Source organism: Chiloscyllium plagiosum, unplaced genomic scaffold (genome assembly GCF_037043375.1).
Source record: "Chiloscyllium plagiosum isolate Xiang-an unplaced genomic scaffold, Cpla_swu_hap1 HiC_scaffold_39, whole genome shotgun sequence".
In the NCBI taxonomy this organism is placed as follows: Eukaryota; Metazoa; Chordata; class Chondrichthyes; order Orectolobiformes; family Hemiscylliidae; genus Chiloscyllium; species Chiloscyllium plagiosum.
Window position 1 is genome coordinate 823,094 of NW_028270177.1, and position 15,756 is coordinate 838,849.

The 15,756-nt window shown below is 42.8% G+C and overlaps 1 protein-coding gene across 3 annotated transcripts in view; it reads left to right on the forward strand.

The window, feature by feature from the left end:
• Nucleotides 1-15,756, forward strand: part of trpm7 (transient receptor potential cation channel, subfamily M, member 7) — a 199,448-nt gene that overhangs the window by 111,054 nt on the left and 72,638 nt on the right. For all 3 annotated transcript variants that reach the window (XM_087981216.1, XM_087981215.1, XM_087981217.1), the window contains 7 exons: nt 8,931-9,031; nt 9,251-9,385; nt 9,941-9,994; nt 11,389-11,529; nt 12,075-12,209; nt 12,564-12,844; nt 14,056-14,284. In XM_087981216.1, the coding sequence (XP_087837342.1) occupies nt 8,931-9,031; nt 9,251-9,385; nt 9,941-9,994; nt 11,389-11,529; nt 12,075-12,209; nt 12,564-12,844; nt 14,056-14,284 (1,076 nt within the window). The remainder of the gene's footprint in view (nt 1-8,930; nt 9,032-9,250; nt 9,386-9,940; nt 9,995-11,388; nt 11,530-12,074; nt 12,210-12,563; nt 12,845-14,055; nt 14,285-15,756) is intronic.

The window sequence follows — 15,756 nt, forward strand, 5'->3', positions numbered from 1 at the left end:
GTGTAACTAAGTTCCTTTCTATCAGCTCAGGTCTTTTTCTCAGGTGTAATAAATCAAGTAATGATGTGGATGCAAGAAATGGGATTCGTGAAATAGTTTGATAGTACATTTCAATAAAATGTACTTTTATCATATAGGTTGCAATCTTAGAAATCTACTGTGGCAACAGAATCATATGTCTGTTTTTATCTCTCATTAACTTAAATTTTATTTAATGAATAAAGGTCAAAGTAGTTTCTGTGCTTTGCAGGTTGAACTTTGCTGTTCAACCTGATTTTGAAGCTCGATATGAGCCCTGGAACCCAAATCTTTCCAAGTTGTGGTGTTAAGCACCATACTTTTAAAATTGTGCTTTCATAATGGGAGTTATGTACAGGCCTCCAAATAGTAGTCAAGATTTGGGGCATAAGATACACCGAGTTAGAAAAAGTGTGGAAGAAAGGCAAGGTTACAGTGATCATGGGGGATTTCAATATGCAGGTGGTTTGAGAAAATCGGATTGGTAATAGATTGCAAGGAAAGGAGTTTGTGGAATGTCAGTGAAATGGTTTTTTTGGAGCAGCTTATGGTGGAGCTCACTAAGGAATAGGAAATACTGGATTTAGTCTTGTGGAGTGAGGCAGACTGGATAAGGGAGCTTAAGGTAAAGGAAACCTTCGCAGGCAGTGATCATAATACAATAGAATTTGAGAGCAAAGAAGGTGAAATCAGATGTAACAGTATTACAGTTGAATAAAGGCAACTGCAGAGGCATGAAGGAGGAGCTGAGGAGAATTAACCAGGAGAGGAGTTTAGCAAGAAAGACAGTGGAACAGCAATGGCAGAGGTTTCTAGCAATAATTTGAGAAATACAGCAGAGATTCATCCTGAGGGAAAAGAAGGATGGTACACGGACGATGAAGCAACTATGGCTGACCAGGGAAGTCAGGAACAGCATAAAAGCAAAAGAGAAAGCATACAGTGTGGCAAAGGGCAGTGGGAAGCCAGAGGTTGGGAAGCTTACAAAGACGGAGGGAGAAGATTAAATATGAGGGTAAGCTAGCTATTAAAAGTAGGAAAGATTGCAAGTGTTTCTTTTTATATTTATATTATAGATATATAATGGCGAAAGAGAGACAAAAGTGGACATTGGGCCATTGGAAAATTATGCTGGAGAAATAACAATGGGGAACAAAGAAATAGCTGAGGAACTGAATAGGTACTTTGCGTGAGTCTTCATGGTGGAAGACATGAGTGAAATCCCAAAAATTCAAGATATTCAGAGAGCAGCGATGAGTACAGTGGTCATCACCAAGGAGAAGGTGCTAGGAAAACTGAAAGGTCTGAAAGTGGATAAATCACCTGGGCCAGATGGATTACACCCTAGAGTTTTGAAGGAGATAGCTGAAGAGAAAGTAGAGGTTTTAGATGTAATCTTTCAGGTTTTGCTGGAGTTAGAGATGTCTTAGAGGACTGGAAAATCATTAATGTAACCCTGCTATTTAAGAAGGGAGTAAAGCAAAAGATGGAAAATTACAAACTGATTAGCCTAACCTCGGTCGTGGGTAAGATTTTGGAATCTATTGGGAAGGATGCGATTTCTGAATACTGGGAAGTGCTCAGTAAAATAGGGTAAAGCCAGCATGGTTTCCTCAAGGGGAGGTCATCCCTGACAAATCTGTTAGAATTCTTTGTGGAGGTAATAAGCTGGTTAGACCAAGGAGAGCCTATGGATGTTATCTACCTGGACTTCAAGAAGGCCTCTGACAGGGTGCCACAAAGTGGGCTGCTGAGTAAGGTTAAGGGCCCATAGTGTTAGAGGCAAGGTGCTAGTATGGATAGAAGATTGGCTGTCTGGCAGAAGGCAGAGATTGGGGATAGAAGAGTCCTTCTCAGGATGGCAACTGGTGACTAGTGGTGTTCGTGAAGGTCAGTTTTGGGACTACAACTTTTCACTTTATACATTAAAGATCTGGATGAAGGAACTGAGAGCATTCTGGCTAAATTTGCAGATGATATAAAGATGGGTAGAGGGACAGGTAGCGTTGAGAAGGCAGAGAGGCTGAAGAAAGATTTAGACAAGTCCGGAGAGTGGGCAAAGAGGTGGCAGATGAAATACAATATAGGAAGGTGTGAGGTCATGCACTTTGGTAGGACAAATAAAGGCATAGAATATTTTCTAAATGGCAAGAAAATTGCGAAGTCTGAAGTGCAAAATGACTTCGGAGTTTCAGTCCAGGTTTCTCTTAAGGTAAACTTACAGGTTGAGTCAGTAGTTAGGAAGGCAAATGCAATAGAACATAGAACATAGAAGAATACAGCGCAGTACAGGCCCTTGGGCCCTCGATGTTGCGCCGATCCAAGCCCACCTAAACTACACTAACCCACTATCCTCCATATACCTATCCAATGCCCTCTTAAATGCCCATAAAGAGGGAGAGTCCACCACTGTTACTGGCAGGGCATTCCATGAACTAACAACTCGCTGAGTGAAGAACCTACCCCTAACATCAGTCCTATATCTACCCCCCCTTAATTTAAAGCTATGCCCCCTTGTAATACCCGACTCAATACGCGGGAAAAGGTTCATACTGTCGACCCTATCTAACCCCCTAATCATCTTGTACACCTCAATCAAGTCACCCCTAAACCTTCTTTTCTCTAGTGAAAACAGCCCCAAGTGCCTCAGTCTTTCCTCATACGATTTTCCTTCCATACCAGGCAACATCCTGGTAAACCTCCTCTGCACCCGTTCCAATGCCTCCACATCCTTCCTATAGTATGGCGACCAAAACTGCACACAATATTCCAGATGCGGCCGTACCAGAGTCTTATACAACTGCATCATGACCTCAGGACTCCGGAACTCAATTCCTCTACCAATAAAAGCCAGTACGCCATATGCCTTCCTCACCGCACTATTTACCTGGGTGGCAACTTTCAGAGATCTGTGTACATGGACACCAAGATCCCTCTGCTCATCCACACTACCAAGTATCCGACCATTAGCCCAGTACCCCATCTTTTTGTTATTCTTCCCAAAGTGAATCACCTCGCACTTAGCTACATTGAATTCCATCTGCCACCTTTCTGCCCAGCTCTGCAGCTTCTCTATATCCTGCTGTAACCTGCCACATGCTTCCTCACTGTCAACAACTCCTCCGACTTTCGTATCATCCGCAAACTTGCTCACCCAACCTTCTAACCCCTCTTCCAGGTCATTTATAAAAATGACATTCAGCAATGGTCCCAAAACAGATCCTTGCGGAACACCGCTAGTGACGGCACTCCATGAAGAAACTTTGCCATCAACTACTACCCTCTGTCTTCTTCCATCCAGCCAATTTCTAATCCAAACCTCCAACTCACCCTCAATGCCATATCTCCGTATTTTCTGCAGTAGCCTACCATGGGGAACCTTATCAAACGCCTTACTAAAATCCATATATACCACATCTACCGCTTTCCCCTCATCAACCTCCTTCGTCACCTTTTCAAAGAATTCAATAAGGTTTGTGAGGCACGACCTGCCCTTCACAAAACCATGCTGACTATCCTTGATCACATTATTCCTATCCAGATGTGCATAAATCCTATCCCTTACAATTCTCTAAGACTTTGCCCACAACAGAAGTGAGACTCACCGGCCTATAGTTACTAGGGCTATCCCTACTCCCCTTTTTGAACAAGGGAACCACATTTGCTATCCTCCAGTCTTCTGGGACTACTCCTGTAGACAAAGAGGACATAAAAATCAAGGCCAATGGCTCTGCAATCTCCTCCCTTGCTTCCCAGAGAATCCTAGGATAAATGCCATCAGGCCCAGGGGACTTATCTATTTTCACCTTTTCCAGGATTTCCAACATCTCTTCTCTACATACCTCAAAGCCATCCATTCTACTTATTTGTGCCTCAGTATTCTCATCGACAACAATGCCCTGTTCCTGAGTGAATACTGAAGAAAAGTATTCATTCAGTGTCTCCCCAATCTCTTCCGCCTCCACACGCAACTTCCCCCTACTATCCTTGACTGGACCTATTCCTACCCTAGTCATTCTTTTATTCCTAACATACCTATAGAAAGCCTTAGGGTTTTCCCTAATCCTATCTACTAAGGACCTTTCATGTCCCCTCCTTGCTGCTTTTAGCTCTCTCTTCAGGTCCTTCCTGGCTACCCTATAACTCTCAATCGCCCCAATTGAACCTTCACGTCTCATCTTGAGATAGGCCGCCCTCTTCCATTTAACAAGGGATTCCAATTCCTTATTAAACCACGGCTCCCTCGCACGACCCTTTCCTTCCTGCCTGACAGGTACATAATTACCAAGGACACTCAATAGTTGCCCCTTGAACAAGTTCCACATATCATTTACATTCTTGCCTTGGAGTCTACTTTTCCAAGCCACACATCCTAAGTCATGCCTCACCGCATCATAATTTCCCTTACCCCAGCTATAATTCTTGCCCTGTAGTACACACTTATCCCTCTCCATCACGAGTGTAAAAATCACCGAATTATGGTCACTATCCCCAAAGTGCTCACCTACCTCTAATTCTAACACCTGGCCTGGTTCGTTACCCAGAACCAAATCCAGTATGGCCTCACCTCTTGTTGGCCTGTCTACATATTGTGTCAGGAAACTCTCCTGCACACATTGAACAAACACTGACCCATCTAACGAACTTGAGCTATAGCTTTCCCAATCAATATCAGGAAAGTTAAAGTCCCCCATAACAACCACCCTATTACTGTCACTCATCTCCTGAATCACCTTCCCAATCCTTTCTTCAATGATTCTAGGACTATTAGGAGGCCTGTAAAAGACTCCTAACAGGGTGACCTCACCTTTCCTATTCCTAACCTCAGCCCAAACTACCTCAGATGGCAAGTCCTCATCCATCGTCCTTTCCACCGCTGTAATACTATCTTTGACAAGCAATGCCACACCTCCCCCTCTTTTACCCCCACCTCTGACCCTACTAAAACATTTAAATCCCGGAACCTGCAACAGCCAATCCTGTCCCTGTTCTAGCCATGTCTCCGTAATAGCCACAACATCGAAGTCCCAGGTACCAACCAACGCTGCAAGTTCACCTACCTTATTCCGTATACTTCTTGCATTGAAGTATACACACTTCAAGCCACTTCCCTGTTTACAGGCACCCTCCTTGGAAATTGATGCCATGTTCCTCACCTCCCTACACTCCAGGCCCTGCACCCTGAAGCTACAATCTGGGTTCCCATGCCCCTGCCGAGTTAGTTTAAACCCCCCCGAAGAGCACTAGCAAACCTCCCCCCAAGGATACTGGTTCCCCTCAGGTTCAGGTGTAGACCATCCCGTTTATAGAGGTCCCACCGTCCCCAGAAAGAACCCCAGTTATCCAAAAACTGGAACCCCTCCCTCCTGCACCATCCCTGAAGCCACGCATTTAATTGTTCTCTCTCCCTATTCCTCGAATCTCTATCACGTGGCACGGGTAACAAACCAGAGACAACAACTCTGTTTGTTCTAACTCCAAGCTTCCAACCTAGCTCCCTGAAAGCCTGTCTAACATCCTCAGCACTCCTCCTACCTATGTCGTTGGTGCCAATGTGGACCACGACTTCGGGTTGCTCCCCCTCCCCCTCCAGGACCCGGAAAACACGATCAGAGACATCACGTACCCTTGCACCTGGGAGGCAACATACCAAACGTGAGTCTCTCTCGTTCCCACAAAACCGCCTATCTGTGCCACGAACTATCGAGTCCCCAATTACTACTGCTCTGCTCTTCTTCACCCTTCCCTTCTGAGTAACGGGGACAGGCTCCGTGCCAGAGACCTGAGCCCCGTTACTTACCCCTGGTAAGTCATCCCCCCCACAAGTATCCAAAACGGTATACTTGTTCTTGAGGGGAATGGCCGTTCACGTTGAGAGGCCTAGAATATAAAAGCAAGGATGTAACTCTGAGGCTTTATAAGGCTCTGGTCAGCCCACATTTAGAGTATTGTGCACAGTTTTGGGCTCCATATCTCAGGAAGGATGTACTGGCCCTGGAGCATGTTCAGAGGAGGTTCATGAGAATGATCCCAGGAATGAAAGGCCTATCATATGAGGAATGTTTGAGAAGACTAGGTCTGTACTCAATGGAGTTTACAAGGACAGGGGGGGATCTTATTAAAACATGCAGGATACTGATTGGCCTGGACAGAGTGGACATTAGGAAGATGATTCCATGGTCAGGAGAGATGAGGACCCAGTGGCACAAACTTAGGGAAGACCTTTTAGAATGGAGATAAGGAGAAATGTCTTCAGCCAGAGAGTGATGAATCTGTGGAATTCATTGTCACAGAAGGCTGTGGAGACCCAGTCACTGAGTACATTTAGAACAGAGATAGATAAGTTCTTGATTGCCAAGGGGATCAAAGGTTACAGGGAGAAAGGTTTTTCAACCCCATTTTCCCACTATCAGCCATGATTGAATGGTGGATCAGGCTCGATGGGCCGAATGGCTGAATTTCTGTTCCTATGCCCTTATGATGTAAATGATAGAAACAACAAGTTTCAGAATGAAAACCAAAAGAACTGCAGATGCTGTAAATCAGAAACAAAACAGAAGTTGCTAGAAAAGCTCAGCAGGTCTGGCAGCATCTGTAAAGAGAAATCAGAGCTAACGTTCTGGGTCCAGTTGCCCTTCCTCTGAATAATTCACAAACCTGACTTCCCCAGTCAACCCATTGTCTCAGCCTGCTCCTGTCCCACTGAACTCATCTCTGCATACCTTGACACCATCCTGTCCCCTTTAGTCCAGGAACTCCCCACTACGTTTGGGACACCACCCACACCCTTCACCTCCTCCAAGACTTTCATTTCCCCAGCCCCCAATGCCTCACCTTCACCATGGACATCCAGTCCCTGCACACACCCACCCGTCACAACAAAGATCTCCAAGCACTCTGTTTTTCCCTCTTGTGCCGTCCCAACCAGTACCCTTCCACTAACACCCTCATCCGCCTAGCCGAACTAGTCCTCGCCCTCAACAACTTCTCCTTCCAATACTCCCACTTGCTCCAAACCAAAGGGGTAGCCATGGGCACCCACATGGGTCCCAGCTTTGCCTGCCTCTTTGTCAGGTACGTGGAACAGTCCATCTTCCAGAGCTACACCAGCACCAATACCCATCTTTCTCTCGGCTATATCGATTACTGCATCAGTGCTATCTCTTACTCCCACGAGGAGGTTGAACAGTTCATCAGCTTCACTAACACCTTTCACCCCAACCTCAAATTATCTGGACCAGCTCAGACACCACCCTTCCCTTCCTGGACCTCTCCCACTCCATCCCCTGCAACCGACTAACAATACACATTTACTACAAACCCTCGGACTCCCACAGTTATTTGGACTACACCTCCTCCCACCCTGCCTCCTGTAAAAATGCTATCCTTTATTCCCAAATTCCGCCTCCACCGCATCCGCTCCCAGGAGGACCAATTCCACTACAAAATCCCAGAGGGCCGCCTCCTTCAAAGATCGCAATTTCCCCTCTGACATGGTTGACAATACCCTCCAGCGCATCTCCTCCACTTCCTGCACCTCTGTCCTTGAACCACATCCCTTCAACCACAACAAGGACTGAATCCCCCGGTCCTCACCTTCCACCTCATCAAACTCTGTGTCATCCTCCGCCATTTCCTCCACCTACAATCAGACCCCACCATCCCTATCAGTGTTCCGGACTGACCAATCCCTCCTCGACTCCATTGTCAGATCCACACTCATTCCTGACACCTTCCCCTACCACCACAGGGTTGCAAAACCTGCACTTTCACCTCCCCCTCACCTCCGTCCAAGGCTCCTTCCACATCTGACAGAAATTTACCTGTACCTTCACAAATGCCATCTACTGTATCCATTGCACCCCATGTGGTCTTCTCTACATCGGGGAGACAGGATGCCAACTTGTGGATTGTTTCAGAGAATGTCTCTGGGACACCCGCACCGACCAACCTCACCGCTCCGTGGCTGAACACTTCAACTCCCCTCCCACTCCACCAAGGACGTGCAGGTCCTGGATCTCCTCCATCGCTAAACCCTTACCACCGATGCCTGGAGCAAGAACGCCTCATCTTCTGCCTTGCAACCACATGGGATTAATGTGAATTTCACCAGTTTGCTCATTTTCCCTCCCCGCTAGATTATCCCAGGCCCAAGCCTCCAACTCGACACCGCCCTCTTGACCTGTCCATCATCTTTCTGATCCATCCGCTCCACCCTCCTCTCCAACCTATCACCTTCTTCCCCCACCTTCATCTACCTATCGCATTCCCATTCCCAGCTACTCCCCCCCCCCCCCCCCCCCCTCCCCCTCCCCCCAACCACACCCCCAGCCCCACCCCTCCTCCCATTTATCTCTCAGACCTCTGGCCCACAAGCCTCATTCCTGATGAAGGGCTAATGCCCAAAATATTGATTCACCTGCTCCTTGGATGCTGCCTGACCTGCTGTGCTTTTCCAGCAACACACTTCCAACTACTACTTCAGAATAAGGGAGCTTAGGTGCATGTGTAGAAATTAGAGAAAATAACTTTGAGCAGCCAAAAGCTGCTTAATTGATAGCTAATTGGTGGGCCATTTGATTTGTGGTGGGAATTAAAGCTAAAAATGGATCTTACAAGGGTTATTATTCTGCATGCTCTATGGCAAAGCTGCCCATGAACTTAAAGTAGAATTAACTGCAGTCGGCATTTTATTTATTTTTTGTCTAAACAGTCTGTCCTACTTGAATATGAACTCATCAATAGTGAGAATATAACCAAATTTTGCAACTGTAACTAGAAAGTCCAGCCTGGCAATTAGTTCTGGCAATGGCTATGACATATGCAACATGAATATACTACATCGTTTCCACATCCTGTTCCAAACAGGCAGTTCATGTACCTTACTGACGCTATAACTTTTTAAAATTCAGGTACCAATTCATCTGCATTTGATCAGCTGATCTTGACTCTTGCCTGGGACAGAGTGGACATTGCTAAAAACCATGCATTTGTTTACGGGCAGCAGTGGCTGGTATGTTAACATTCATGTTCTTTTAAGGATGGGCTCAGTGCAGCAAATAATGGGATTACTCATATCAGTGGATTATTATTTTTTTCTGTCATCGTGAAGTTAATGAGGTAGCTGTTTGAATATAATTTGTCAAGTTCTGATTTCATTTGGTTTTTTTTCATGTTTAATGTTGCTGAGCAGTAGGTCAGATTTTATCACTGAGTTTATTGCATGTTGCAGGTGGGATCACTGGAGCAGGCAATGTTAGATGCACTTGTTATGGACCGAGTGGAATTTGTGAAACTTCTCATTGAGAATGGAGTTAGCATGCACAAGTTCCTTACAATCCCTAGGCTTGAAGAACTGTACAACACGGTAAGTGCTAGGAAGCCCAAAATGTAGCAGTGTTAATCTTGAGTGCATAAATTAGATCTGGACAATAATATGTTTTCAAATTTTATGAAAATATTTCAGATTCTTGAATCACAAACGCTGGTAGTTGTATTAATGACTCCTTATCAACGGGATTGTTTAGATTATCGGTTGACATAAAGTGCATTTTTTGTTAGCTAAGCCTTGACCTTCACCTGTACGTTTTGATAGTTTTAATCAATCTGTTTAGGTATGTTATACCTCTCGAACTGGTGGAACTTGCTCTGGTGCCTCTTGGCTCACTGCCATTTTATGACAGCCCTTCACCTGTACTTATGGTATAATAAAGATTAGGACTATCTAACACAAACATTTTAAGGATACGCTCATAGTTTAAATGCTAGTCACTGCACTTTGAAAGTAAATTATTAGCTGTGAAGAATTTTGAGGTTCTGCAGAAATGGTTGCTGGCATTAATGTGTATTCTCCCTGCCTTTTCTTTCCTCCTTTGCTGCTCTGAAATACTTTGACCACTTCAATTTTGTTATTTCATTGCAGAAGCAAGGTCCAACCAATCCAACATTACTTCATCTCGTGCGAGATGTTAAGCAGGTAATTTTTTGTTGTTTACCTTCAAGCTACATGGCAGCAGATTGACCTCTGAAAATATTTATGGCAGTTTATAAACATGAATTTTTTTAAATCTCAGATTTTTACCAATGATCCTTTTAATGTGTCCAAATTATAAATTTTCTTTTAAGTTCTTGCTGTTGATCTATGAAAATAAAAAAAATTGAATGCAGGAATTTTGCAATTTTCATGAATATTTAGAGAAACTTTATTTCTCTGTCTTTTGTGAATTGTTCTTTGCTAACATTGAATTGCTTCTATCTGAAGATAGTGGAGGGTGATTTTATAGGGTTACATTTTTGATAGACCAGCAAAGTGGGTCTGAGACCACAGCCACATCAGCCATAATCTCGCTGTATGATGGAGCAGACTCGACCGGCCAAACAATCTATTCCTTAAGGTCATCAACACGTTTCTAGGCAAATGACATCTTTTGTGAAATACAAGTAAAACCAAAATGACTTAATGGCACATTCTAAGAAGAATATTGCTAATGAGGCTCTCTTGATAAAGGCTTTAATGAGCATCTTAAAGTGAACAAAAGCTTACATATTTGACATCAACTACTGCCACTAAGTTAGTTAACGAGAGGCAGATGGCAGCATCTCTCTGTCTTAATCCAGTCGAAGTTCACATTTTTATCACTTCCTTACATTGGCACCACATCCATAAGTATCTACCCCCTCCACTACTGATGCATCTGTAAGATGACTGCAGAAATTCACCAAAGATCCCACGACTACTTGCGTCTAGAAGGACAAGGTCAGTGGATGTATGCGAATACCACCACCTTCAAGTTGCTCTCCAAGCCCACTCACCGTCCTCACTTGGCAATACAATGTTGTTGCTTCACTGTCGCTGGGTCAAAAACCCGGAATTCCCTCCCTGATGACACTGTGGGCCAACCTATAGCAGGTGGACTGCAGCAGTTCATGAAGATAGCTCACTTACCACCTTCTCGAGCAACTAGGGATAGGCAATGAATGCTGGCCAGCTAGCGAAGCACAAGTGAATAAAAAGATTGTGCATAGCAGCTACACTTCAGAGAACTGGATTTAGAATGCCAAGTGGTCACCTAAAATCAATAAGAACCATCTAGGAACTTCCTTATTTGATAGCAGGATAGAGCCTTCATTTTTTCTGAATTGTTGCTGTAGTTGACTGCATGAATGATTTTTCTCAACAAATTTTTCTTGGAATGTTTAGGCTATTGTCAAGAAACAGATTTGTTACTTTGAACTTGTTTTTCCATCAAAAAATCCAGTCTCTTGAGAATTGCATAAAGTATAAATTGGCCTTAGCTGTCTACAAGTTTTACTGGAATAGGATATCGTTGCTGTTGACTGATGTCATTTTTGATGTCTTTTATTCCATAGGGGAACCTCCCTTCAGATTATAAAATCACTTTGATTGATGTGGGCCTTGTCATCGAATACCTTATGGGTGGAACTTATCGATGTACATACACAAAGAAACGTTTCCGAATTATCTACAACAATCTTCATGGAAATAATAGGGTACGTTCTCCTCTGGAATACCTCACTAAGTGCCAGCAAACTGACATCTGCAGTTATGATTAAGTAACAAGTTGGGTGTTGAGGTGGAATCATTTCTGTGTTGTCCTACAATAAAACAAAACTGCAAATGCTGGAAATCTAAAATGTACAAAAAACAGAAATTGCCATCAGCATTCTAAAAATTTTGAATTCTGAGGGGAATTGGACTCAAAACATAAACTTCTTTTTTCATTGGTGCTGCCAGACTTGCTAAGTTTCTCCAGCAATTTTGGTTTTGGTTTGTTTCATATTTTCCTACTTTATTTGTTTGGGTGATCTTTAGTCTGTGCCTTCAATGAGCACACAGTTGTTAAGTTATTTTAACAAAAAGGTTCATTGATGCTCTTAACCATTTTACTCTTTGTGACTCAAGACAAGAAATATGAGAGGTTGTTCCAGGCCTTAATTATAAATGAAAGCAATTTTGTTGGTGATTTTTAAGTTTGATGAGCAAAACCCTGTCAGTAGCATTCTCCTAACAACCTTTTTTTATATTTTCAATCCAGCGATCTGGACGGCATTCATCAAGTAGTATACCTCAATTGCGTAAGCATCAAGAGTCTCTGACCAATCGAGCAGATAAAAGAGAGAAGACTCGACATAATCACTTCATTAAAACTGCACAGCCTTACAAACCCAAGGTATGAACAGATGGTTTGTATGTTTGTCCTACTTGGATTTCAAACACACAGCTTTGTAAAGGATACCAGGCACCTCCTGAGCTGTTTGTCTCACTGTGTATTCAGAGCTTTAAAGGATGGGAGCAACAATTTGAAATTCACATTAATGTGTTAATTGTTGTTTCAAGTTGATTTTGGTGTCTAAAAGAAAGCTTTTTGTACTTTGCCCGCACAGTCAGGGTATGGGAGAAGCAGCCCCATACGTTGTATATTTAATACAGATGCGATTTTGCTTCACAGAGCAAGTTGCCATTTCCTTAATTGGTTTCCAGTCAGTGATAAGCAGAATAGCTGACACTCTTTCTGCTTTTTCAGCCTGAATCCTCTGTTGATCAGGGGAAGAAAAAGAGAACCAAAGATGAGGTTGTGGACATTGATGATCCAGAGACTAAGCGTTTTCCGTATCCTTTCAACGAGCTGCTCGTCTGGGCTGTATTAATGAAGCGGCAGAAAATGGCCATGTTTTTCTGGCAGCATGGAGAAGAGTCCATGGCCAAAGCTTTAGTTGCATGCAAACTAAATCGATCTATGTCCTGTGAGGCAAAACAGAGTGATGTGGTTGATGATACTTCTGAAGAACTCAAACAGTCTTCCAGGTCAGTCGTCATAAAGTGCCCGTGTGTAGAATTGAATAATTATGTAAGTACTTTTGTGTTTGGTGCTAAATAAAGCTGTTCTTTCAGAACAATCCATCCTCAAATTAATAAAATTGTGTACTTGTTTACCATATACAAACCAATTCAAATTTACATCTTAGTTTTTAAAACATGGATTTCTGTTGGGCTATGTTGCATTTTAACCTCTAGACAAGAAATTTGGTGGGTTCCTCATCCCAGCATTTTGCCAATGTTGCTTTTCAATTGTTGCCTTAGCTGTGAGAAAAGCCGAAGTTGATTCCTTGTTGCTTTTCTGTCTCAAAAAGAGAAACAAATTCCGAGGAAGAAACCTCTTTCCTGGTAATGGATGATGCAGCATACTTCGTGGAGCACTTCATTATTCCAGTACACAGTATCCAGTACTGTGTCTTTAATATCCCTTGTGCTCTGAACGGAAATATTGTCAACAGACTCAGAGAAGGTCATAGGAAGGATACCTGACTACACTTCTCTGAGAACCGTCTCAATAAAGGCATTGATATTTAGGGAGGGAGTTCCAAAGGCCTCGACTTGCTGAAGGTGTCGAGGACATTTATGGGTGAAAAGATACTTTGTGTTGAGAAGAGGTCAGAATTAGAGGGAAGCAGTATTCTTGAAAGGATGGAGAAGAATAAAAATAAAGTAGGGAGAGGCTACAAAAGAGTTTGAACTCGTGGCTGAGAATTTTCAATTTGGAGGATTCTGAAGCCAAAGATGTTAAATTGTGGATGAATGAGAGTTGGTGCCGGATTGGATATGGGCAGTCGTGAAAAGCAGTAGTGTGCATGAACCGCTAAATGCAATGTCAACTTTCAGATGAGGTAAACCTGAGCATTTTTGACACACTCTCTTTTCTGACTTTTATTATAGGTAGCCTAGGACTAAATTTGAACTAGACTTTTTCATAAAATAAAATAACCACTATATTTCCTTGAAATAATGTGCTTAATTTGGAATTAGCAATGGCTCAGATATAAGCACTCTGTTAGTATGCTTTCTACTTCATTAGAGCTGCCGTTGTACATTTGTAACAGCAGGTACATGTGATCATTTTCATCAGGCTCTCATTTTTTGTTTAAACAAGTGATCAGTATCCCCAACTGAATTGAACTTGAGAGGTGACATTAATGTTTAACCAGTGATTAATGAACATATTGCTATTTTTGTTTCAGTGAATTTGGTCAATTAGCAGTTGATTTACTGGATCAGTCCTTCAGGCAAGATGAAACTATGGCTATGAAGTTGCTGACTTATGAATTGAAAAACTGGAGCAACTCGACCTGCCTCAAATTAGCTGTTCATTCAAGACTTCGTCCATTTGTAGCGCACACATGCACCCAAATGCTGCTGTCAGACATGTGGATGGGAAGACTGAATATGAGGAAAAATTCATGGTACAAGGTAACATTGTCACAGGCTGGATAGTAATTAAGTATATGGCTTATCCAGAAAACTAGCATGTTTGGAATAAAAACAGAAAATTCTGGAAATGCTCAGTAGGTCTGGCCAAATCTATGGAGTGATAGAGCTGAAAATGAGAGATGGAGACAGATCTGTCCGATTCTGGTGAAGCCATGGACTTCGAACATAAACTGTTTCTTAATCCACAGGGTCCATCGCAATATTTTGTTTTTGTAACATTTTTAGTCCGTGACCTTTCATCAGAAATGGGGGGAAAAAGTTAGAAATGTAATAGTGAGCAGTTGAAAGCGCTCAGGATGGAAAGAAAAGAAGGGTAAGGTCTGTGAAAAGCCAGAAGGAAGTTCGTGTGTAAGCTCAAAGGGAGAAAGAATAGGATAAACAAAACAAAACAACAGTGCCTAAAGTAGTTGGGATGAGCAGGATTCTGAACAATTGCCATCCAAAAGTATTAAAAATAAAAGATGGGGGAAATAGCAAACCAAGACAAAGCAAAACAAACTTAAAACAGCGATTGTAGAGTCATACAGCACGGACACAGACCCTTCAGTCCAACCAGGTCCATGCCGAACGTAATCCCAAACTAAACTAGTCCCACCTGCCTGCTCCTGGCTCATCGATCTCCAAACTTTTCCTATTCGTGTACTGATCCAAATGTCTTTTAAACTGTAATTGTACCAACATCCATCACTTCCTCAGGAAGTTCATTCCACACATGAGCCAACCTCTATATAAAAATAAAAATTAGCCTCGCATCTTTTTTAAATCTCTCTCCTCTCACCTTAAAAATGTGCCCTGAGTCTTGAAATCCCCTATCCTAGGGAAAAGACAACTATTATTAACTCTATCCCCTCATTATTTTATAAAATAATCAACCTCCGATACTCCAGTGAAAATGATCCCAACTTATTCAGCCTTTCTTTAGAACTCAATCTTTCCATACCTGGCAACATCCTGGTAAATCTCTTCTGAACCCTCTCTGGCTTGATAACATCCTCCTTTATAACTGGGTGACCAGAACTGGACACAGTATTCCAGAAAAGGTCTCACCAATGTCCTGTACAACCTTAACATGACATCCCAACTGTATACTCAAAAGATTGAATAATGAAGGCAAGCATGCTAAACGCCTTTTTAACCACCCTGTCTAGGTGTAATACAAAATGCAAAGAATTATGTATCTGCACCCTGAGGTTCCTCTGTTCTACAACACTACCCAAGGCTGTACCAATAATTGTAGTCCTATCTTTGTTTGTTATAAACAAAATGCAATACCTCATAGAGTCATAGAGATGTACAGCATGGAATCAGACCCTTCAGGTCCAACTCATCTGTGCCAACTAGATATCCCAACCTAATCTAGTCCCAATTTGCCAGCACCTGGCCCATATCCCTCCAAACCCTTCCTATTCATATATCCATCAAGATGCCTTTTAAATGTTGTAATTGTCCCA